Source organism: Mytilus trossulus, chromosome 11 (assembly GCF_036588685.1).
Source record: "Mytilus trossulus isolate FHL-02 chromosome 11, PNRI_Mtr1.1.1.hap1, whole genome shotgun sequence".
In the NCBI taxonomy this organism is placed as follows: Eukaryota; Metazoa; Mollusca; class Bivalvia; order Mytilida; family Mytilidae; genus Mytilus; species Mytilus trossulus.
This window is the reverse complement of record NC_086383.1, coordinates 44,409,793-44,434,873: the sequence shown is the minus strand read 5'-3', so window position 1 is coordinate 44,434,873 and position 25,081 is coordinate 44,409,793. Positions and strand designations below refer to the sequence as shown.

Sequence of the window (25,081 nt, the reverse complement as noted above, 5' to 3'; positions counted from 1 at the left end):
AACATCAAATATAAAAAAAGAATATGTGGTATGATTGCCAATGAGACAACTATCCACAAAAGACCAAAATGACACAAGCATTAACACCTTTAGGTCACCGTACGGCCTTCAACAATGAGCAAAGCCCATACCGCATAGTCAGCTGTAAAAGGCCCCGATAATACAATGTAAGTATGCCGAGACGGAGCAATAAAAATCTGAATCAGGCCAAAAGAATATTGATGATAGGAATGCATAAACGAGCTGTTGCTATAGACAATTACAAATTGTAAAAATTGAGAAAAAGCAGTTTAATTTCTAACTGTTTTCAATCATCCATCACCACAAGAAAACAAAATTTATGACTAAACAACCTGTATGGAAGTGTAGTACTATGTAAATGTAAAAAATAATGAAAATAAAATTTTTTGGTGTCTATTTTATTTTTTTCAAAAATAAGGTTAAAAAATGCAAAAGTAGAGAAAAATTGTAAAAATTGAGAAAAGCCAGTTTCTTACCGTTTTCAATCATCAATCACCAGAGGAAAACAACATTTATGACTAAACTACCTGTATGGCAGTCTAGTACTAACTATATTGGTGTAAAAAATTGATAAAATTATGCTTTGACAAACCGAAATGGTACTACATGGATAAAGTTGCAAAATACCATAAACTTTTGCATCTTTATTTTATTTATCATGTTTAAGTGATAAATTTTGATGAAAAAAAAAATAGGTGCAGGCTTTAATATGAAGCCTATGAAGCCGAACAGACGGACGAACGAAAGGGCGGACAGGTGGACGAAGGGACGAAGGGACGATCAGACCAGAAAACATAATGTCACTCTACTATCGTAGGTGGGGCATAAAAACATGCCCAACAGAACTGGTTGACCATTAATGTTATTAATCATTTAGGCGTTGGTTTCATGAACTTATTTTGCCTTGAACTTATATTGCCTTCGACGGTGACACAGCCATGTATATGTTAGCGGCAATAAGTGAAATTAGGCATTAAGCTTAAATCCTAGGCAATAAGCTAACGCCTAGTCATTATGTCTATTGCCTAAATGCTGTTAGGCATTGCTTAAATCCTGAAAAATTTGTGCAGGGATTAAGCTTATATAAATTTAAGTAAATAAAAGACATTTATTCATTTAAAAAAAAAAACTTTTGTTGTATAATAAAATTATCGGAGAACTGAAGTTTAAAATGTCATCTAATAAAAGATGTTATTTATATTAAAACTCATAAAATAATACTTTATAAAATATGAAAACATGATAGAAATTTGTTTTTAAATCATTTATTATAACAATAAAATCAACGGTACCAATTTTGTTGCACCAGATGCGCATTTCGACAATAAATGTCTCTTCAGTGATGCTCGTGGCCAAAATATTTGAAATCCAAAGCATATATAAAAGATGAAGAGCTATAATCCAAAAGGTCCAAAAAGTATAGCCAAATTCGTGAAAGGAATCAGAGCTTTGCATGAGGGAGATACATTCCTTAATTTATAATAATTTCTAATATTTTGTAACAGCAAATTTTAATAACACAAAAAATCCGTATTTTCATGCCAGTACCGAAGTACTGGCTACTGGGCTGGTGATACCCTCGGGGACTAATAGTCCATCAGCAGAGGCATCGACCCAGTGGAAGTAATAAAATCAACGGTACCAATTTTGTTGCACCAGATGCGCATTTCGACAATAAATGTCTCTTCAGTGATGCTCGTATGTAGTAGTAACTATACATGGCATCGACAGACTATTGCACTGTCTCCTGTTTTTCTTGAATTTGCACCTGTTACATGTACTGAAACATTTAGATTACTCGAACATTAAAAAAAATCTGACCATCTGGGTTTGATTGAAAATTCATCAAATCAACTTGTTCTCTATACTACTAAAGTCTAAAGATAAATGTCCAGGCTACACTTGTACTCCCCTCCCTATTTTTTTCTTCATATCAACACATATTTGAACGAAACAGTTCAACTTGAAATCATAACGGGTAATATTAGCATATCCATTATTAATTCAGTTGTTTAATCATACGTTCTCTGTTACCATGGCCTTTAATGGTACAAATGTCCGATGATATCTTTTGAAATAGAAGTAGGCCTAATATTTCTCCCTTCTTTTCTGTTGATTAACGAAGTTCAGTAATCTTTGACAAAAAATAATGGTACTTTTCTCTAGGGTGTATATGTTCATAGTTTTCCCCGATTCGAATTTACACCGCAAAAAATCAAGAAATGTGCCCTATATCGACATGTTCAGTTGTCACTAAATGTTTTGAATGGGGACATATACTTTTTTTCCTGGGTAAGAGGGACTTTTCCCTTTTTTTTATAAAAAAAACCATCACAATATTTATTTAGCTGTATGACCACGGCATCACACGGCCCCAGCTTGTCTTGCAAAACAGCCGTTGGACGTCAGAGTTATCTCGGACTATTTGGAAAGTTGCTGGTTAGTTAAAAAATCCATATAAATCATTAGAAATAAAGAAGGTCAAGAGACCAAAATGACACAGAAATCAGCTCCTAGTCCAACTATAAAATTGAGAATGGAAATGGGGAATGTGTCAAAGAGACAACAACCCGACCAAGTAAAAAACAACAGCAGAAGGTCACCAACAGGTCTTCAATGTAGCGAGAAATTCCCGCACCTGGAGGCGTCCTTCAGCTGGCCCCTAAACAAATATATACTAGTTCAGTGATAATGAACGCCATACTAATTTCCAAATTGTACACAAGAAACTAATATAAAAATAATACAAGACTAACAAAGGCCAGAGGCTCCTGACTTGGGACAGGCGCAAAAATGCGGCGGGGTTAAACATGTTTGTGAGATCTCAACCCTCCCCCTATACCTCTAACCAATGTAGAAAAATAAACGCATAACAATACGCACATTAAAATTCAGTTCAAGAGAAGTCCGAGTCTGATGTCAGAAGATGTAACCAAAGAAAATAAACAAAATGACAATAATACATAAATAACAACAGACTACTATAGCAGTTAACTGACATGCCAGCTCCAGACTTCAATTTAACTGACTGAAAGATTATGATTTCATCATATGAACATCAGGCACAATCCTTCCCGTTAGGGGTTTAGTATCATGCCATCATAACATATATGAGAAGAACATAACCCGTGTCATGCCAACAACTGTTTTTAGAATAAATGTCTTTAGTTCCGACGCAAAGACCTTATCAGTGACTCAATATTAACGCCAAAATATGCAATCTTTAATGACTTGACAACAGTATCGTAATTATATCCCTTCTTAATCAGTCTGTTTAAAGGTTTTGTAAGTTTCTGAGGTGAATACTGACACCTTTGTGCTTTATAAAGAATATTTCCATAAAAAATTGGATGTGAAATACCTGAACGTATAAAAAGTCTGCATGTTGAGCTATATTTACGAATGATGTCTTTATACCGATGATAAAATTTAGTAAAAGTTTTGACTAGTTTGTGATATCGAAAACCCTGGTGTAATACATAAATTTCTCTCGTTAAAATCTAAAACATTGTTACAAACACGAGCGAATCGTACAAGTTGAGATATATAAACACCGTAAGATGGTGACAAGGGAACGTCACCATCTAAAAACGGATTTATAATTAACGATAGGAAATGAAAAATACATATAGGTGACAGCTAGGTTACCGTAGTTTTGTAGGATATTAACAAAATCTCTTGGCCTAATTTATTTCTGATTTCATCTTATTAAATGAAATAGTTAACAATGCATCACATTTTTTTTCGATATCAAATTTATATTTCCGCCTCGACCAAAATCTAGTTTCATTTTTTACTTTCAATTTCCCTCTTAATGACGTCATGGACACATGGTACCCGACATGCAATTCATATTTCTAAACAATGTCGATCGCCATGTTATGAGAAACTAGTTACAGGGTCACGGGAATCTGAAGTCATCACGGTAAGAAATAAAATCATCGGTCATTGTTTAATTATCATATAAGTTATTAAACCATCTAAGTTACTGTTGCATTCATTATTTTTGCAAAACAAAAGCAATAAAATGGGGAAATCGCTCCGACTGGTGAGCTTCCTGTAGACTCTCCCGCCATATTATTTATTATTGATCATTTATTTAGTGTATTTTGTATTTTCCCATGCGTTTACGTCGATGACAGCTCAATACACACATGCACATTTATCTTACAGAATGATTAGAACATAGAATGCTTTGAAATTATTAAAATTAACGATGAATGAAGTGTCGTGGGATAACCAGAGTGCCAGAATGATGAACGGCCCTGAGATGGCGGGGATTCGTCAACAAAACTTCTCCAGTCGCTCTCAAGACGATGCAACTGTAGGCTACTTTTTTCAGCGACCTCAGCCAGATGCTGAAATGAACAGTAACTACCCAGGGAAGCGCTGGGCTATTGGTGACGACAGTGTCATTGAGCAGGTATTGTTATTTTCATTCAAGTTTGGAGTTATGACAAAGAAAACAACCCATTTACATTGATCTGTTCAATAACATTACAGTTGGGGAATATAAGTCAATGACTTGGTTATTTTTAGTACTAAATGCTGAAGCTGCATTAATTTTCAACATTGTCTGTTCTTATGTTTCAGCTTATACATTTATATATTTTGGGTTTCCCCCATACCAGGTTCCTCATAGTTTCTAAATGTTAAGTTTGTTTACAGTTGACATGATAATGTCTATCTAGTTTTTAATGTTACTATACACAAGCATATTATAGAGTTAATAAACAACTTTCGAGTTCAATGCATTTTCGTCAAAATCTTTGGTTTTAGTTTCAACATTATTCATGCGTTTAGGGGCATTGTCACTTCCATTTTAATGTTAAGTGAGTGTTGGAAAACTATAAAGCTATATTGCGTGAATTATTTGTGACTTTAAATTTTCATAATTGTATTTCAGCAGAGTTGTCATTAGGGATTGTGATTTAAGTACCTTTTAACCTAACTTAAATTATTTCTAGTTTATCCTGCACAATGACAATCACTAAGATGCTTGATGAACGTTAATAGTGCAGTGATACAGGCGATCCCCTTTATCTGTCAAATGACGTCATAAAGGCTACATACTTGACAAGTTTTTTTCAGTGACGGACAAAATCGAAAGTGATACATTGCATATTTAAACAAAATGATTTATCAGACAGATCTCTTTATAAATTAACTTTCTTGATGACAGGGGTCATTCAAATTGAGAGGGTCACATCATACAGTACGGGTAGGGACTTATTTTTATGGATGTCTTAATCCGTCTAGTCGGATATCAATAATCGGACATTTTTATGGTAGGTAGTATGGCCATCAATCAACAAATCCAGGTGTGATTGGCAATATATTTGTCCTTTCATCTTAATCCGTGCTGCTGGAATTACGCTGCTGGAATTACGGTTCACTGATTTCAGAATCAGGTTACCTGTAATTTTAACCTCTCAGTCACTTTATTGATTACATCGTTTTTGACATAAAATATTTTTACAGGTGAAGTACTGGAGAAAACTTTGTTTTAATAAAAATAGCCTATTTTTTTAATTATGGTTTTTATATTTCAACTGCTATTTATTTTCTAATTTGTTCCTCAAAATTATTTTTGTTCTATGTTCTTTGTTGTTTATTTTTGTTTTTTTTTGTGTATCTGTTTCTTATTTGTTTGCATAAAATTTCAAACATTAATATTTTTACATGTATTCTATTTCTGGAAGCTTACGTTTATTTTTGTTTTACTCGTAATTCCATTAGCAGAATGCTGTCTCCAGGGTTAGTTTGACGCTGCCACATGCAAAATATTTCTATAATATGTATTTCATATTCAATTCAGTCTGTGTTGGGTCAGTTCCGAGATATAAAAAATAATTACAGTGAGCAATACTTGTATATTATTTAGTAGATTGCTGATTCTTTGTAGTTTTTACTTTTTACTGTAAACAATTTATTGTCCGAAACTTCAAAGTTGGAGATGTATCAATAAAATATAACGCAAATAATAACACTAGAAGAAGATATTGATTCTTCCCGGACATAAGTTTATTTTAAGATTTCCGTGTTTGTTCATTATGTTAAATTTATATAATTGATCTGCATTTGGGGGTAGGGGGTAATTAGGGTCCGGATCTCGAAATCCTGGGCTTAAAAACACGAAGTCCCAAGGTCCCGAATTTAAATAAATCAAAATCCCGACATCGCGAAAAAAAGAATTCCCAGATCCCGAAGTGTTAATCCCGAAATCTCGAACTTAAATTAATTGCGTAATATTAATTTACGCACAATCCATGTAAAAAGGAAACTTGTATGTTATATATTTTTAACAGCAATTTGTTAAGAAAATTTTGCCGTGAAAAGATAATTGCATGATACACATATTAGTGATCAACAGCGTGTGCACGTGGTTGAACTTTAACTTGACTCCACTCACAATATTATTGAATGCTAATAAAAGATGTTAAAGATCGATTTTGTCCACTGCACGAGATTCTTATATGGCGGGAAATGTCGTAACAGTAAACTCAGGTGACCTTACTGAACGACCGTGGGAAAATCCATTCATGATTAAATTTGATGTGGAATGATTGACAGTATTGTGCGTTAGTTTTGAGGCTCTTGATCGATTGACCAGAATAGAAATTTAATCGATTTACATACATGTAAAATCAAAACAAGATTTAGTCTTCTTTAACTATTTTTTGTTTTATTTTTATCAGTCATTTCCCGGATTCCCATTTAAATATTCTACTTTGGAGAACTCCTTTAAACTTCGGACAACATCAATTTAAAAATTCTTACGGACTGCGCGAGCTATAGAATGACTAGAAGTACGACGAAAAAGTAAAGACAGCTGATCATGAATAGTACGATTAACCTTCAACCCCATTGGGGTATAAATGTGCATTTATTCAATAAACCATATAAGGTTAAATTTTGATTTTCGTGTATCGATTCGTAAAATATATTTATAATAAAAACACCGGCGATTTTCATATAAAAAGAGTCGACTGAGACATGAAAATAGAAAGGCAATATTTCGATTGTCAACAATTTTTTGTTAAATAAAAAATAGGAATCGAAATATGATCACGGCGTTATAAATATTGTATTTAAAGAAACCAATTGTTTGACTTTCAAAGAGATTAACGGGAAATATGTCAAAATAGAAAGCACGAGTGATCTGTCTGACCAAAATGTTTTACTTGCGAGAAATGATTGACAGGTATGAATTGATGTAGAGGCTCCGACGGGGAAAGTTGTATCAAAAGGAAAATAACTTTAATATTCACAATGCCTATACATATTTTATAAATACGATATGTTGGCCTTATACTTACATGTGTTTCTAATAATAACATATAAAGGAACAGGACCTTAAAAGGGGGAAATAATATAACCATCAATGAAAACTCGTATAATTTACGGGATTGATGTCTCAACAATTTGATTTCAACTTCGATTGAAAACAGTCTTGGTTGTTATTAGGCTTCTTATTTTGAATTAGATGAAATATTTTCGGTTTACAAATGCAAATGCAAATACAAAATAGTTTATTGGCACAAAACTATTATAATAATTGGCAACACAATATATTGTTAAAAATCGTCTTTATTTCATTTTCAAATTATAAAAAAAAAAATTCCCACATTCATGATATTCAATTTTAATTTTAATTCTAAATATTCAATTTTTAATTTAAATTCTTATATTTAATTTTAATTTCAATTCTTTCTCTTTGAATACAAAACAATATTTTACATTTATCTATTCTCCATAAATACAAATATATCTGTACAGGTAACATTTAATTCTTATCAAGCTGGTACAGATTGATTTACGACCTTCCACTTGGATATTGCACAGCAGGTGTTTATTACTCTGGGACAACTGTCCGACCAGTCTGACATCTAGACGGATTAAGGCTTCCATAAAAATAAGTCCCTACCTGTACTGTACATTGTGTTGTTTAGATATTTATTAAAGTGAAATTAACTTTTCCCTGAAAATTATTAAATTGAAAAATTGTGTATTATAACTAAAGCAAAACACTTTTTTCAGGCTAGAAATGTGCAGGATTTGGAAAGAGATTTACAGAACCTTGCTGTTGGAGGCAGAGATGTAAGTAAAGTAAATTTGAGAGAAAAAGGTTTAAAGGGGCACTAGCTGTCCAAAGTCCTGTTCAACGATTACACTCTAATTTTAATATTTGATTAAAAACCATATAAAACATTTAACCAAATTTTAAAGTCTAAAATAAACTATTTGCAGGGCATGGGTTCGATAATATGTTCATGTAGCTTCGTTTCATGTTTATTTTAGTAATGACAGTTGACACCATCTAATTTACTGTCTCAGTGATCGGGAAGGACGTGCGCCCTGCGCCTATAGCGCATATTCACCAGAAATGGCGCATAGAGTGACAAATGTAAGCGCCCACGTGGCGCACGATATTTTTCACATCGTTTCGATATCGTCAAATAGATTTCCGATCGTGTTCCGTGCCACATGTGTGTGGAAACAACTGTAAAATGTTCCTCCAATCATTGGAGCACCTATATATTTTTAGGACGTCTCGGGTGTTTTCCTATGGTAATAGAACCATGCGGTTTAACGTCTCGGGTGTTTTCCTATGGTTATAATAGAACCATGCGGTTTAACTGATAACCCAAAAAACGCAATTAACCATCATTCATGATATAATTTTTTATAAACAACTTTACATTTGTGAAATTTGGCTATTACAGACGAGATTTAACTCTAATATATAATCTTTTGATTTAGTTTAGCTTGCTATTATTTCGATTGAAAACCCCTGAAGCCATTTTATGAATATAGTTTTTGTCTCCATTATAGGCGCTTAAATGTCCTTGTCATTTTTTGGTCTTTGGCTCGTTTTGACATTTTGTAAACATGACTTCAGCGAATTATTATTTTGTTCTATCAATTAATGGTACTCTCTACTGTTATTCTTGGCATCTTGATGAAGCAATAATAATAATACAAGAAGTGCACAGGAGGTTCCTGAAATGTCCTCTAATACGGAACGTCTGGAATGAGTATGGTATCGACGAAGACCCAAATTTAATGTTAAAAAAAACATGAACATGAAAACAAGTCAACAGTAACAGTTTAAACATTGTAAATAAAGGTTTATCTTTAATATTGTCCTTTTTGGAAGAAGTTATTGTATATTCATTGAAATTACAGAATCACAGGAACAATATTATTTAAAATCATAATTTTTAGGTAAATTTGTACCAACACCTCTTTTCCAAAACATGGGAAAATAATGATACTTTTTATTTTTTTACAGAAGTCAATTCAAATGGCCCACTCATTTGACAACATGGCCCATTATTTTTTAAAATGGCCCATTATTTTTTTAAATGGCCCATTGAATTTATTTTTGAGGGGCCCTGGGCCCATAGTGAAAAAAACCTTCCAGATCACTGCTGTCTTGTTGACCTATGAATCCTTCTGATGGTCATATAAGTGATGTGAACATGTGTAATTGGATTTTTCTATGTCTTTAATTTCATATTATAGATTAAAAATAATGTTAATCATCTTGTTGTGAATATCTTGGCAAGTTGACAAAAGATGTAATGAAGGCGACTTGATGCAAACTAAGTCGACTCGTTGAATTAATTATCTCCACAAGTCGACTTGCTGATATATTTACTGTGGATTCATTTATTTTCGTGGATATCAATTTTCGTGGATTGCTGAAAACTTGCATATTTGTGGATATTTGATTTCGTGGTTTTATCAATCACTGTATACAAAGCCTATTCAAAATATGCTATTCGTTGTACATTTGAATTCGTGGTTCACCAGTACCCACGAATACCAAGAAAATTGGTATCCAACGAATATGAATCCACAGTATGACAAGTAGTCCAGTCTTGTCACTGTGAAATGAGCATACATTGTATGATGTAGTGGTAAGGATAAACTTGCCATGAAAATCCTTTCTCCACTTTGCTAGGTCTGTTTGTATATAAATATTCTTTATAAACCAAAGTATTCACATTTTTATAACAGATGCAGAATTCTGCAAAAAAGTTGTGGGGTGATATGGGGGATGGGCCCAAGCCTGGAGAGCCAGGTAAACAGATGTTTCCACCAGGTAACCCATGGATGGCCCCTAGAGATGATTCATGGGGGAACCCGGGAAATATGGGTAAGTACAGATCATTGTGATATATTTTGAACTTTATTTTTTTGAAAATAAATGTGACCAAATATTACTTTGTCAAGAAAGGGGTATTCTTTAACGGTTGCATTATTTCATGCATCAATTGTAAATACAAATATTATGTGAGCGACTCAGCCTCTAGTTGCATGGTTGAATAGAATATTTTATTTTAAATTTTGATTTCCATAGCCTGATTGATTAGTTCATGGAAAATCTGCTTCAAAAATAAGAAAATTGTAGTTATTCTTGATTTCCTAATGATTATCTTACTTGCTTTGAGGCAAACGGCAAACAGTGTGATTAAAATCATAAAAAAGCAGAGTTGAAAATTCAATTAATTTCAAAGACCAGAATTTAATGCATCTGTAATATGACAATCCTTCATGGTTTCAGAGCCTGGAGGACTTGGTGTAGATATGGTGGAGTATGTATTAAGTGGGGGTTCCCCAACAGGCAAGGAGTTAGATGCTAGGATGAGGATGAAAGGACCACCTAATCAGTTTGTGAGTAACAATTCTAAGCTAAAGATGAGAACTCTGTATGAAAAGCACAAAATATAATAAATGTATTTAAACATGAAAACTTTTCTGAAAAATAATTTTTAAATGGTCAAATTTTGAAGATTGTGAATTTGATTGATTAAATTCATAGATTTCAAATATCTGAACTTCCATCAGAAGTACCTGCTATCAGGCTTAAATGGAACAATTCATATCAGAATGCATTAAAATGAACTGAAAACGTAACAGACTTTATTTTCCAAACAAACACATGTATGTAAAGCGGTGAACTTCTGGTTTGGAATGTAACTGGAACCACACATATATTTTTATTTGGGTTAAGTCGGACTTTAATTTGTAGTATGAAATGAAATTCTGTTGGCCAGTTTAAATGTTAGAACCATGAACTTTAAACTAATTTGACCTTATAACCCATTATATATTTTCCTTTTCAGATGAGAAAATTTAAGGTAAGTACTGCACATGTAACAAAATAAAAGAATAGTGAATTTGATTGTAATATAATAACATTTTGGTCAAATTTTTGTTCTGATTACTGTTCTGTCAACTGATAAATTGTCTGTTCTCAGAATGTCAACCAATTAATTATTTTCTCTTGGGCCATAAAAAAGAATTGGTTTTTTTTGCCCAAATGCTACCTACCCAGAAAAAAGCTGCCTACTCAAATTCTTTTATTGTCCTGATTTGAAGAAGTTTTTTTTTTAATCAGATAGGCATGAAGACTAATAAACACCTGATACTTCAATTTCTCTTTTTGAAAAAAAGAAAAGAAAATGCCTACCTACCTTCCCACTGTCTCAACCTTTGGGTAGGGTTTGGGCAAACCAAACTATTTTCAATTGTGGCCTTGTTATGTGAACCAATGAAATATCTACTCAATGAACATTAAAGGGGCTATTACTGTAACAAACTTAAGTCAGGAATCTGATGTACAGTAGTTGTTGTTTGTTTATGTAATATATATACGTGTTTCTCGTTTTGTTTATATAGATTAGACCGTTGGTTTTCCCGTTTGAATGGTTTTACACTAGTAATTTCGGGGCCCTTTATAGCTTGTTGTTCGGTGTGAGCCAAGGCTCCGTGTTGAAGGCCGTTCTTTAACCTATAATGGTTTACTGTTTAAATTGTTATTTGGATGGAGAGTTGTCTCATTGGCACTCACACCACATCTTCCTATATCTATTGATAGTAAAAAAAGACCTCAAAATGGAAAGCAGATTGGAACATTAATTGTCAACTTGCAAGTGAAATGTGGACATGCATTATATACATATAGATAAAATTAAGATGTGATATGAGTGCCAATGAGACAACTCTCCATCCAAATCACAAATAGTAGAAAATAAACCATTATAGGTCAAGAGTACACCTTCAAAACACAAGCTATAAAGGGCCCCAAAATTACTAGTGTAAAACCAATCAACCTGTGGAAATTTAAACCAACAGTCTAATCTAATCAGATTGAAAAATTCTTGTCCTAGTTGAGCATGATGAATGTTTACCCTTTGTCCACCTCATTCTTTTCCAAATATTTGACCAATTAACATAACCTCACTTGGTTTTATGCTCACAAAACTTTCAAGCAAACAGGGTTTAAGAAGAGCTCGAAAGACGATATATATGAATCAGACAGCGAGACTAAAAATTTGACTTGTAGCTAAATACCAAAACAATGATAATATGGTTAAAAGAATGAGACTTCAATATGATTCCTGTCTTTGAACAGGCATTACTTGCTACACTTGTTAAACTTAATTGAATTTTTGCTGTATCATTTGGATTATAATTTTACAAAAAACATTAGATTGCATGCTGGCATGAAAATAAATAATATGAAAAAAAACTTTAGGTTCCAACGGGGTACTATTCCCAGGTCCAGCAGCAAGATGGAAGTATGGGGGATGTAGGTCAGGACAAGAAAAGTAAAACTCCATCACCATTTGAAGGCAGAGATGGAGACCGAAGCGATGAGAATAAAGAAAACTTGCAGAACATTCAGAATATGCAAAATATGCAAAATATTCAGAATAATGGACTTATGCAGAATGGGCTCGATGAAGAGAATGTATTTAGGTAGGTTTAATATTTTCTAAAATTAACATTGCTCTAAAAGAGAACGTGTGAAGTATTCATAAAAACAAAACTAATACTCTTTAATAACCCTCCATCTTTTTATTGGGGAAGAAGTTCTCGTGAAATTAATGGGTGTTAAAAAATAATATATTTGAAAGTAAATAAATAGTTTCACAAATTTTAGCAAAAATAGATTATAGGCAGAAATCTGTACTGCAAGTTTAATACCAAAACTGTTAGTTTTGTAAATTTCCATGTATTTGAATACCAAATTTGGGATTCCTGGAGCATTAAGAATCTCAAAAGCTTTGTGATTTTCTGTATATTTGCATTAATTAAGCCGACTTGACAGTTAATCACCACTGTGAAGTGACATACGGTGCATACATTAAATTCATAGTTTATACAGTTATGGCATCCTAACCAGGGTTGTCAACAGTGTAAACTTGATACATTATACAACGATTTTGTGTAACTAATGTTGTAAGTTCAAGTTTGTTTTTGTTAATAATTTCACTGTTCAGAAATCCCAAGTTTAATAGTGACCTAGATATATATTTGAGAGAAGTAGAGCATTTAAAATATAACATATCTATAGGAGTTAATATTGCAGCATATGATGGATTTTGTATTAATTGTAGGAAAATAATTTCATAGATTTTGTGGTTATTGGAAATTAAACCACAAATTGAAATGTGCAATGAGGTGCAAACTTTATATATGCTTGTTTACCTAAACCTTGAAAATTGCATTTGGTACCCTTGAAAATTAATGAATCTATAGTAACTGAAATTTAAGATCATGTGTAATTTCTGACAAACATCTATACATCTTGGGTATTTCTACATGCAGGAGGAGCAGCCGACAGAACAGTCCTATAGATGAAAATAAGATGAATCAAATGGGTGGACCAAACAAAGACAATGATTTCTTTGACAACCAGAACCAGTTCCAGCAGCCTGGTTTCCAGTTGGACCCACCTCCATTTGAACCCATGGGTCTGGACCCTGGCCACTTTGACTACAACAATCAGATGATGCCATCAATGGATAGTCCAAACTTTAATATGGACTATGCTCAGGTATTGTGATTTCAATAATTTGCATTCATTATCAAAATAACTTGGAAGACAAAATATTTTTTTTTATATCAGTTATTTGTGATGCCTCATGCCAAAAAAAAATAAGAAGATGTGGTATGAGTGCCAATGAGGCAACTCTCCATCCAAAACACAATGTGCCAAAAGTACAAGCCTTTAACACTTGAGCCTTGGCTCACACCAAACGTTAGCTAAACTTTTGTCTCCAAGCAATAACTTGAGAACTTGTCAACTAGTGCTTATCAAATTTTTTATGTTGGTATTTAAATAATGGCAAATAATGGCAAATATAGAACATGTAGAATATTTTACATTGAGCCATGACAACTATCTGCTTGTGAAATTGAAAATCAAATGTCTTTATTTGGTCCAATATTTATTGTGGATTTTAGTCATCAAAGAGCAGTAGCTATTGCATTAATTAAGCCGACTTGACAGTTGAATCACCACTGTGAAGTGACATACGGTGCATACATTAAAATCTTAGTTGACACAATCTTGTTCTCTTATGTGTAGATGACATGAAGTGTCAATTTAGTAACATTTCCAAATCAAATACATGTACAACACTTGACATTTATGTAAAAGAAAATACTGTGGATTCTTGTTGGGTACCAATTTTCGTGGTAAAGATGATTTTAATGTCTGTCTGTTTGTCCACCCATTTAAGTTTAAGATTTAAATACACCATACAACTCTTGACATTTGTGTGAAAACACATACTGTAGATTCATTGTTAGGTACCAATTTCTGTGTTAAAGCTGAACAGTAAATTGAAATGTTCAAGGAAGTTGATAGATGTATTTCTCATAGGCCTGTACAAAACTTTTGTAAAACTATGAAAAGTTTGTAAGCTGTCAAAGTAGTTTTTGATGGAATTGAAGTCCAATCAGCTTGAAACTTAGTACACATGTCTTCTATCATATGTTCTTCTAATTTTAATGCTAAATTAGAGTTTGGACCCCCATTTCAAGGTCCACTGAATGTAAAAATTGCTAGTGTGGATGGGACAGTACAATGAACACATTCTTGTTACTAAATACTTAATACAACACCCATCAATAATAATAAAGACACTTCCATGGTTCAATCATTCATGTCATGTGAGGTTTATTTTCATAAAACAACCCCTTTCAACACTAAAAGAAACTTTCAATGCATTAATTAAGCCGACTTGACAGTTTATCACCTCTGTGAAGTGACATACGGTGCATATATTAAAATCTTAGTTGACACAATCTTGTCTTCTTATATAAAGATGACTGGGAGTGTCAACTTTGTAACACTTTTAAATCAAATACAACACCATACAGCTCTTGGCATTAATTTGTGTAAAATACTGTGTATTCATTGTTGGGAACCAATTTTCCTGGACGATGAACAACAAAAAAAATAATTAAAATATTATTAAGGAGGTACATATTTTTTGTAGGCTTGTATACAAACTTTTGTAAAACCTTGAAATCTCAAGAAAAAGTATAATTAAGGTTGTGATTTGCCATGTGTTATGTCCTGTTGTGGTATATACATAAAGTAGAAGGGCATTTTAATTTTATAATCTAAGTGTCAGTCTGCACTGGTAGACCTATTTGGCAAATGACCGCGATTTTTGGCAAATCTCCGCGGAACGGATAAAAAATAGAGGTTTATCGTAAATTTTCCGTTTTACAGAATATTTTGCGGTTCTCCGGAGATTTTCCGTGTCTCAGGGAATTATCCGTTTGTCCGATTAAACAGGTGTGTATTGAGTCAGTGATAGAACCAGTGATGCGTGAGCGACGGTTATTAATAGATCGTTGTATAATCCGTTATCTGTGAGCAGCGGTTATTAATAGATCGTTGTGATTATATACACTGTTTACAGTCAGATAAAAATAACCGTCTTATTACCCTTTTCAGTCGAGAAATAAAAATCGGTGGTTTTGATATTAAAGTTACTTGCAATTTAAATATCGAATTTAGTTCAATAAAGAATAATCTATTTAAATGTGACCAATGAACAGGAAAATGCACGTGGTTACTTTGCAATACTACAAATTAATATGTTCACCTTACAAAATTCTTCTTTATTTGTCATGTTAAGATAAATCAGTTCCTGTAAAAACAGTAAAAACAGGGTCTTAATTACTGCAGATGCCGTAATCCGACATAATGTCATACTGATTTGACACTTCTCTAGTGTGAGTAACACCTGTTGTGATATTCTTGCAATACAACATGGACAAGCGGAAGGTCATAAATCAATCTGTTGATCCGAATTTAACTTTACCTGTACAGATATTTATTTATGGAGGATATCATAGATACATTTAATAAATTGTATTGTATTCAATGGAGATAATTTAAATACACAATATAATTTATTCAGACATATTTGCAGGTATACATTGAACATGTTTATTCCAAGGTTTGATATTGAATGCTATTTTTTTTTTTTTTTTTTATCAAACTTCGATCTGATCAGTCTCGTAGATTATAAACGAGTAATTAGTTTATAGTTACACATTGTTACTTTTCTAACGTCTTTTTCTTTGTGCTATAAAAAAAACTCCCAATTTTCCACATCAGATCGACATTTATATATATATGAATACTGGAAATCTTTTTTTCCGTCCGACACCACGCTCCCCACAAGAGCCCCAAGATATAATCATACCTGTCAATCACTAGCCGCAAGTTGAACATTTTGGTCAGCCTTCCTCGTGCTTTCAATTATGACATCGTTGCGAATTTTTTTTTTTTAAATTGACATGTGAAAAGAATAAAGTGATGGGAAGTTTATTTTACGACCTATCAGAACTTCTTGTGATTCTAATAAGATTTTTCTTAGGCCGCATTTCTTTCTAACAAGAATTTTGTAAACGTTGTGTCGCGTGCGTTACTGTTTTCTAAACGATACACGAGTAGAAACAAATACATCGTTTGATAAATCTGTAATGACCCTGTTTGAATTTTCAATAATGCATGTACATGTTGTTGGTAATCAGACTTTTTTACAAACGTAGAAACAACTTCGTTTAATCAGGTTGAAGTTAGAAACAAATGGAGCGTTTGTACTAACAAACGACAAACTGCAGAAGCATTTTTAGCGTTTGCATAGTTTGTCAAAGTTTATGTAAACTTTGCAAACGTATGTTTGAAAGAAATGATCAAAACATGTGCGAGCTTAGCCGTTTGCATCGTTTGTGCAGAGACATATATACACAGAGATTGGCAACTCCGTGAAATCCCGTTAAAGATCGCGGCCCAGAATGAGATTCTCGTCGATAAAATTTAGAACATGCAATCAAGTCGGGGATGAATAACCTCGATAGATAATCAAGAAAAGCAATGGGAAAATTATATCAGATCATATTATAATTTCTTTTCTAATAAAAAATACTTGAATGTTATATTTATCTTTCAGCATTTATTGAGAAAAATATTGTTATATGATATGCATTTCATAATTAAAATTTCAAATCTGGTTATGCTCAATTGTTATTACAAGAAAATTTTCTGTACGGCATATATCTTTGCAATAGTTTGTTTAATTACACAGTGAAATTGTGTGTGTCCGATTTTCCGGTAATTAGGTCCTTAATAGAGTTGTGATTGATAATTCACAGGTGTGCGATTACGCAATTTATTGCCCTCCGATCACCTGAATATTACCGGAGGTGAATTCTAAATAATAACTTGGCAATTGTTTTTTAAAGATTAACAAATTCTGACATACTATTTTAACCATGACCAGAACTTTATTTTAACAGAAGCACTCGGCAATACTATAGTGTATATTCAATCAGGAAAACAAAAAGAGTCTTAAACATGTCAAAAAAAGAAATGAGGCAACTTTGTCATATCAGAGACATTATATGTCTCTGGTCATATATAAAAAATATGTAGCCAGTAGAATTTTGTGGCCGAATTTTGTCTCGTGAGAAACTGAATTTATATCTGTTTTAATTTAATTATAATGTTTAATTGTCGATTGACCTAAAATAAAATTATTTATGGAACATTTGCGTAAATTTTTGTGTATATATGTCTCTGGTTTGTGTTAGAAAGAAATGCATCTTTAATGAGTCTGAATCCGTAACCGTCAAAATAGCATGCTTTACAAAAAGATCAGCCAATTCAAACGTTTCTTTACACAAAGATGATTTTAAGTACGTCATACATTACATGTAAATTAAACATTTATTTAAGTAAATTTGTTTGTGTATCTATCTTTTTTGTATCTATCAATTTGGTTACAGGGTTGTACCGTGTGGTGCGTTTTCAGATTCATTTCTCAACAACTTCATGTGAACCGAAATATTTCGGCAGGGGTATCAACGGCGGCAAGCTTACAGTTTAACTTGCTTAAATTTTATTTAAGTCAGTTTATTGAAATAAAATTGAAAATGGAAATGGGGAATGTGTCAAAGAGATAGCAACCCGACCATAGAAAAACAGCAGCAGAAGGTCACCAACGGGTCTTCAATGTAGCGAGAAACTCCCGCACCCGAAGGCGTCCTTCAGCTGGCCCCTAAACAAATATATACTAGTTCAGTGATAATGAACGCCATACTAATTTCCAAATTGTACACAAGAGACTAAAATTAAAATAATACAAGACTAACAAAGGCCAGAGGCTCCTGACTTGGGACAGGCGGGAAAATGCGGCGGGGTTAAACATGTTTATGAGATCTCAACCCCCCCCCCTTTTACCTCTAGCCAATGTAGAAAAGTAAACGCATAACAATACACACATTTAAAATTCAGTTCTAAAGAAGTCCGAGTCTGATGTCAGAAGATTTAACCAGATAAAATAAACAAAATGACATTGTTTTTGCAGAAGATTAATCCAGACATTAACGTACTTTGGCTTCCCATTTGTTCCACTATGTAGGATAACTTATTTACGCATTACATCATTAATAATTACTAATATTAAAATGCTGAAATGCAAGTTGTATACTTATTATTTTACTAATTTGCGTTTTGGTTCCGTTCAAATTTGCTGTTATATCATGTATAGATTCCTTGATTTTCATAACTTATCTAGTTTCAGTTGTTAAATACTAGTCAGTAAAGAGCTAAATATTTTGCCTTCCAGCAGAGTCAACAATTAAGCATCAGACGTATACGTGATACATTAATCATATATATATGTAATATCAGTAATGGACTCCTAGACTTTTTCTCCTTTTATAGACGACTATGCAGTATGGGCTGTGCTCATTGTTGAAGGCCGTACGGTGACCTACATGTATAGTTGTTAATTTCTGTGGCATATGGTCTCTTATCCAGACTTTTCTCATTGGCAATCACACCACATCTTTTTTTTTAAACGGACTCATTTAGCATTTGTTATATTCTCAACGGTTGAGAAAAACTCCATGGATGACAAGTCAACTGGGGTTTTGAGTTGAACATTTTGATGGTGTATGTTTATAAGGGTTTGAATAGGATTTATATAGAAGAAGAGAGAATATATATGGACAAAAAGTGCACAACAAAGGGCCAAAAAAGTAAATAAAATAGACACCAAGAAAACAAAGAATATAGAATAATGGGGGAAAATATGAAGACTACAGAAAAATTACTTACAACTATAAGACAATATTCAAGACCCTCGTGTGTGTTCAAATACAATCTGTATACACTATAGTATATATCTTGCTATAAAGTTCCGTTCTCAATGTTATTTGCTCGAGCATGACTGTCTGATTCTATTTAATTTTTAAATTGATGTCCAGTGGCAAACATTTCTAGAGTCGTGTCATTTAGGAAGTAAATACAAGAAAAAATGAATCTGTTCATGCGCGGGTTGGTTAAAATAGAGCTCCCTACATATATCTTGTTTAAAAAAATATTTATTTTACTCAGCTATCTTCAAGGCACTATCTTCTGCTGTTACATGAAATTGTGATACGATGAAATTGACTGATAAGATTTTATTTTAGATTGCCAAAGTTTGAAGTAGTAGAGACCATTTCCGTGACCTGTGTTTGTTGCACTCTGTGGGTAAAATCCAGTAGTTTTTTTTTAGCCTACTGAGATTTTAATAACTTATTTTCGAATGATGGAACCATATCATAATAATAAATTGAACACGGGTTTGACAGTCAGTAAACTGTCAAACAAGAAATAGATTGAATGTTGCATGTACACAAGTCCAATTTGTAATGTTGTCTTTACGTCCTTTCACATTCTTTTTTTTTCAAAATTCGGGATCCGCTTTCGAATATATTATGGGAGTCTGTCAATGGAGCTAGAGATACATTTAACGACCTTGACTGGCTACACAACCCTTGCACAGTAGATAAATACATCATACACAGATACACTGGCTGGTTAAAGGGACAATAAACCAGAAGTGTAAATTGCCCAAGGTATTTTAAGTATATTGTGTGTAATGTGTCAACAGCCACGTGTTAGTGAAAATTCAAAGATAATCAAAATGATCTAATTCACGTAGTAATCTACCATGCAGCTACGCATCATCGCACATCGCAAATAACTAGCTTTGCATTGTAAGATATTTAATTATACCCCCGCTTTGAAAAAAAGGGGGTATACTGTTTTACCTCTGTCTGTCCTTCCGTCAGTCCATCCGTCCGTCAGTCTGTCAGTCACTCAGTCCGTCCGTCCGTCCCATGAATATTTTTCGTCACATTTTTTGTCAGGAACTACACTACCAGGATTTCTGAAATTTGGTTTCAGGCTTGATATAAGTCAGCTATACTTGGAACTTGATGCGCATTTTCAGATAAATCACTCAACAACTTCCTGTTTACCGAACACTTGATTGATTTTACACATGATAGCCAAGTTGAAAATTTTTCTCAGGAACTACAATACAAGGATTTCTGAAATTTGGTTTAATATAAGTCAGCTATACCGTGGTAACCAAGGTCTGTCGTTTTTAACTGTTTATATGGGAATTGGTGAAAAAGTCATAGTTCAAAGTCATAAATGAGCATAAATAAGTGTTCCGTGAAAATTGTTTTCGAAAATCTAATTTGTTCATAATTCTTTTATGTAATAAAATTCGTACCTTCCCTTGTCTGATCACCAGCATGGCTAAAGGTATTACTCCCAAATGTATTGTGAGGTGACACGTTCAGGTATTCAAGCGATTTCCTGTCGGACTTGTAAGTTCATGCATCGCTTCACTTCTAAGGGTATTGATCAGTGTATACGACCGATAACTTGAAACTTTCCATTTTGAACTATCAGGTGTATAGTATAAATCTCTGTCTTGCGTGTCCAATATACTAGTCATTACTAAACGCATAAGCTTGTTTATAAATTACATTTCTGGTGTAAAGAATATTATTTATAAAAATCTAAATAATTCCAAAAAAAAAAGATTTGATAAAATAAAAATCTGTTTTCACATTTTTTCCAAGGGTAAATTTGGGGAAATGTAAGTACTCGTTCTCAAAAGTGAAGGACAGTTTGAAACATACAAGAAATATTGATTTAACAAAAATATACGCACTTATCGACCATTCTTTTATACGCCTTGATAGAAAGTTACGGAACTATAGATAGTTGCAATTCAAAATTATATAAATTGCTTGTTACACCCTCAGCTGCCACTATATGTAATGCTAAAATTGAAAGAAAAAAATTGTTTTTGACTTGCCGCGAAAAAAATAGTTTGTTTTTCGCCACAGGCGAAAAAAAAAGTTTGTACAGAAAAAAAACCCATAGCCCCCCCCCCGAAAATCAAATGGTTGCTGCCTAATGTACAATGATGTGAACATGGTTCTGAAAGTACATTATGCCAAATTTCCTGTTCCGACATGCATGTTATATATGCCACTGGACAAACACTAATTATCCCCAAGGGATGTGAATATTTTGCTGGAAAACTATTGAGTATCAAAGTTTCAAATTAATTTCGGGATTTATTTTCCTTCTTGGTATTCAATATTCAATAACAGAAAAAAGAATAAACTGCTTGTCCGCTAAATAGGGGTATTTTATAGTTATATTAAAAAATAGGGATATATGACATTAAATTGGTTCTGTCTTTTTTTAAACATCGTTAAAAAGATGTCTGTCTAAGGTGAACAACACAAGAACTCTGTAATACTAGTACGAGAGAATAGCATGTAAACATTCCATCTCAATAATATGGTTGTATTGGAAATCTTTTCATACAGATTGACAACTCATGGTCCGATATGCATGTAATATTTGCCACATGACGCCCATAGTTCTTTCTACCATCATCATCTTATTCTTCTGATAGCTTGTCCGTGTTATACACTTGTGAAACTTAATATATAGACGAAATTTCGGTATTGAAATGAATCTACATCTCACAAACAGGATTTTTAAATAACGATTTTGAGCAATCGTTGTAGGTTCATGAATATTCATATGGTGCTTTTCTTTAGCGCCAATTGGAAAAAAACGTATCTTTAAATAAAGTTTGCATTATTAAACATATTCCTCAGAAATCAGTTATCATAAAACCATACAAGTTATGATAAACCTTGATAAAACACAGTTCTGTTATCATAAAACATAAAAGAATGCACTATGTAAACTGGAGTAAAATTATGAGACAGTTCTAAGCACTGTACATGTACTATAGTAAAGTTGTAAGTCTGTTCTGTCACAAAACTTGTAAGCGATGGTCCATGCAGTTATATTCATGTCTGGAAATGTCCCTGGCTGTTTATCCAAAAGATATAGTCTGTGTTTTTTCTGTTTCCCCATCGTTTTTTGAGAAATGCATTTAAGAGTGAATCGTTAACTGGGTAAAGACCAGTGGCAAATATCTCTGTGTACGTTCTGTCGATTTGAGAAGATATTTTCTAATTCATTTGAAAATATCTATATGTGTTTGCAATGTTCAATGCTTGGACTTTGAAAAGGCGCAAATAAAGCTAACTAAATATTATTTTGTTAAAAGAGGTAATACAACAAATTTAATTTTTGAAACAATTAAATAATTTTGTAAACATCGCGTGTGAGGGTTTACACGGAGTTAAAAAAAAAAGACAACAGGGCAAATCTGATAAAAAAAAAATCCCGAAAATTCGTAGTAACAGGAAATTAAACTTAAGAACAGTAATTGAAACCCCCTCCTCAAACAAATGTACCTCTTGACCTGTATTATGCTGAGGTACAATTTTTTGGTGAAAAAAATATAGAATGCTGGAAGTGTTTCGATGTGCTATTGGAAAATCCTTTGAAAAAAATGGGTAGGGTTCACCTGGCCACGGCTTAGGTAGCACTTCACAGAAAATATAGTTGCAATTGAGCCACAGAATGTTGAATGACCTTCAAACCTGGCCTTCTAATACGTTAGGCCAACTGTTAGTGTCATACATGCAAAACTACAGACCTATCTACGGAGTGCTACCATACTCACATGCTACCGATACTAGTATGCTGAAGAAATAATGAAATTAATAGAACCAGAGCCGGATTTAGTGGGGAATGGCGTTGATAGGAGTTTTTAATAGTCTTGATTTGATTGATTGATATACATGGAAGTTTTACACTGACACAATGACTGGCTATACAACACATAGAAGTTTTTGACGACATTGACTGCCTAAACAGCCCTTTGAGTTTCTCAGTCGGCTATAAAGGGGGAATGACACGGTGTCCGCCCCCTTTGTTGAAAAATAAATATTGACTATGTAGGGAATCACTTGAGAATGATTGGAGCTGGTCCTCTCATGACATTATCAGTTAGTCTCCCCTCTCCTTATATATAAAAAAATCTGGATCTGCCACTGAGAACAAGTTTAATAAATTAAAAAAAAGAATGTGTCACTAGTATACACGGATGCCCAATCCGCACTAACATTTTCTATGTTTAACAGACCAGGGACTTTCTTTACGTAGTATAGAAAGTCCCTGAGTGGACTGACGGAATGAGGTAATTCTAATTTGGCATTAAATTTAGAAAGATCATATCATTGTGAACATGTGTACTAAGTTTTAAATTGATTGTATATCAACTTCATCAAACACTACCTCGACCAAAAACTTCAACCTGACGCGGGACAGACGGACGAACGAACAAACGAACAGACAGACCAGAAACAATGCTGAGAATGGAACATCCTAAGTATATATTTTTAATCTTTATTGCAAAATTACACCCATAAGGGTCAAGCAATATAAACAAACATTTGTAAATACAATGTAATATAAGGTAATCTTATACACTCCCAGTCCTGAAACCGTGACAAACAAAATTAAAAGTCATCTGATTGCAATCTTATAACTGTTAATACTGATGAAGTCGCTTTATCATTGATAAGATACAAGTTGTGACCTTCGAAATTGTTTTATATTATTTTATTTGTATATTTTCCTATAGACTTTTAAGGTACCTCCGTTGTCCTTAAAAAAATCCCTTCCATAATATCCAAAACTTCATCGTTGATTTGAAAAAAAAATGATTTTAGATTTTCGATTATCAATTGAAATGAACCTACTAGAGCCTCAACTTTCAAGCGGACAATAATGTCAATCATTACACATCACTTTAACCCTGAATTGACATTCCACAATCGGTCAGTATATAACATCACCTGTGTTTATAGTTACAGGGTATTTCCCGCCGTTGGAAAATCCCGTGCAGTCGACACAATTGATTTTTAACATTCTCTATCATGAGCGAGGTCAAGTTTTAGATCAAGTTAATTACATATATTTTAAACGTTAATTATTTAATTATTAAAAAAAAAACGTATCATCATTTCTTTTCTTTTCTTTTTTTTTTGCTAGTATAGTAAATAAATCTCAGTCCCGGAATGTAGATACACGTAAAATTAGACATGGAAGTGCCTTCTTATAAATGGAGAAACTGTCTTTCACATTAAAATTTTAAAGAATATTATCGCTCAGGCATATTTTAAATTTTGTAATAAGATGATTGATTGTTGGTTGTTTAACTTCCAGTGGCAAATATTCCATAAATGTCAGGACGAACTAAGTTTTAAGATCGAACTCTCAAAAAATAATTGAAAAACAGTAATGATGACAGAAGAACTTTAATACGTGTGAAATAACCATCCAATCTTTTAAATATAACTTATTTATATTTCAAAAAGTAACAGATTAGTTTACAAGACGTGCATTGACGTACTTTCATATCTTTAAAATGGAACTTCTTTGTCTAAAAGACAACCCACGAGTTGTCGAAATCCAGTTGCATGCATACTATATACATACATA

The 25,081-nt window shown here is 33.1% G+C and overlaps 1 protein-coding gene across 7 annotated transcripts in view; it reads left to right on the top strand.

Moving 5' to 3' along the window:
* Window positions 1–3,843: 3,843 nt before the first annotated feature.
* The window catches only part of LOC134691161 (pumilio homolog 1-like), a 52,651-nt gene continuing 31,413 nt past the window's right edge, over window positions 3,844–25,081 (top strand). For all 7 annotated transcript variants that reach the window (XM_063551457.1, XM_063551460.1, XM_063551461.1 and 4 more), the window contains exons 1-8: window positions 3,844–3,946; window positions 4,195–4,444; window positions 8,062–8,121; window positions 10,048–10,186; window positions 10,595–10,704; window positions 11,157–11,171; window positions 12,572–12,795; window positions 13,648–13,876. In XM_063551457.1, the coding sequence (XP_063407527.1) occupies window positions 4,238–4,444; window positions 8,062–8,121; window positions 10,048–10,186; window positions 10,595–10,704; window positions 11,157–11,171; window positions 12,572–12,795; window positions 13,648–13,876 (984 nt within the window). In that variant the 5' untranslated portion in view covers window positions 3,844–3,946; window positions 4,195–4,237. The remainder of the gene's footprint in view (window positions 3,947–4,194; window positions 4,445–8,061; window positions 8,122–10,047; window positions 10,187–10,594; window positions 10,705–11,156; window positions 11,172–12,571; window positions 12,796–13,647; window positions 13,877–25,081) is intronic.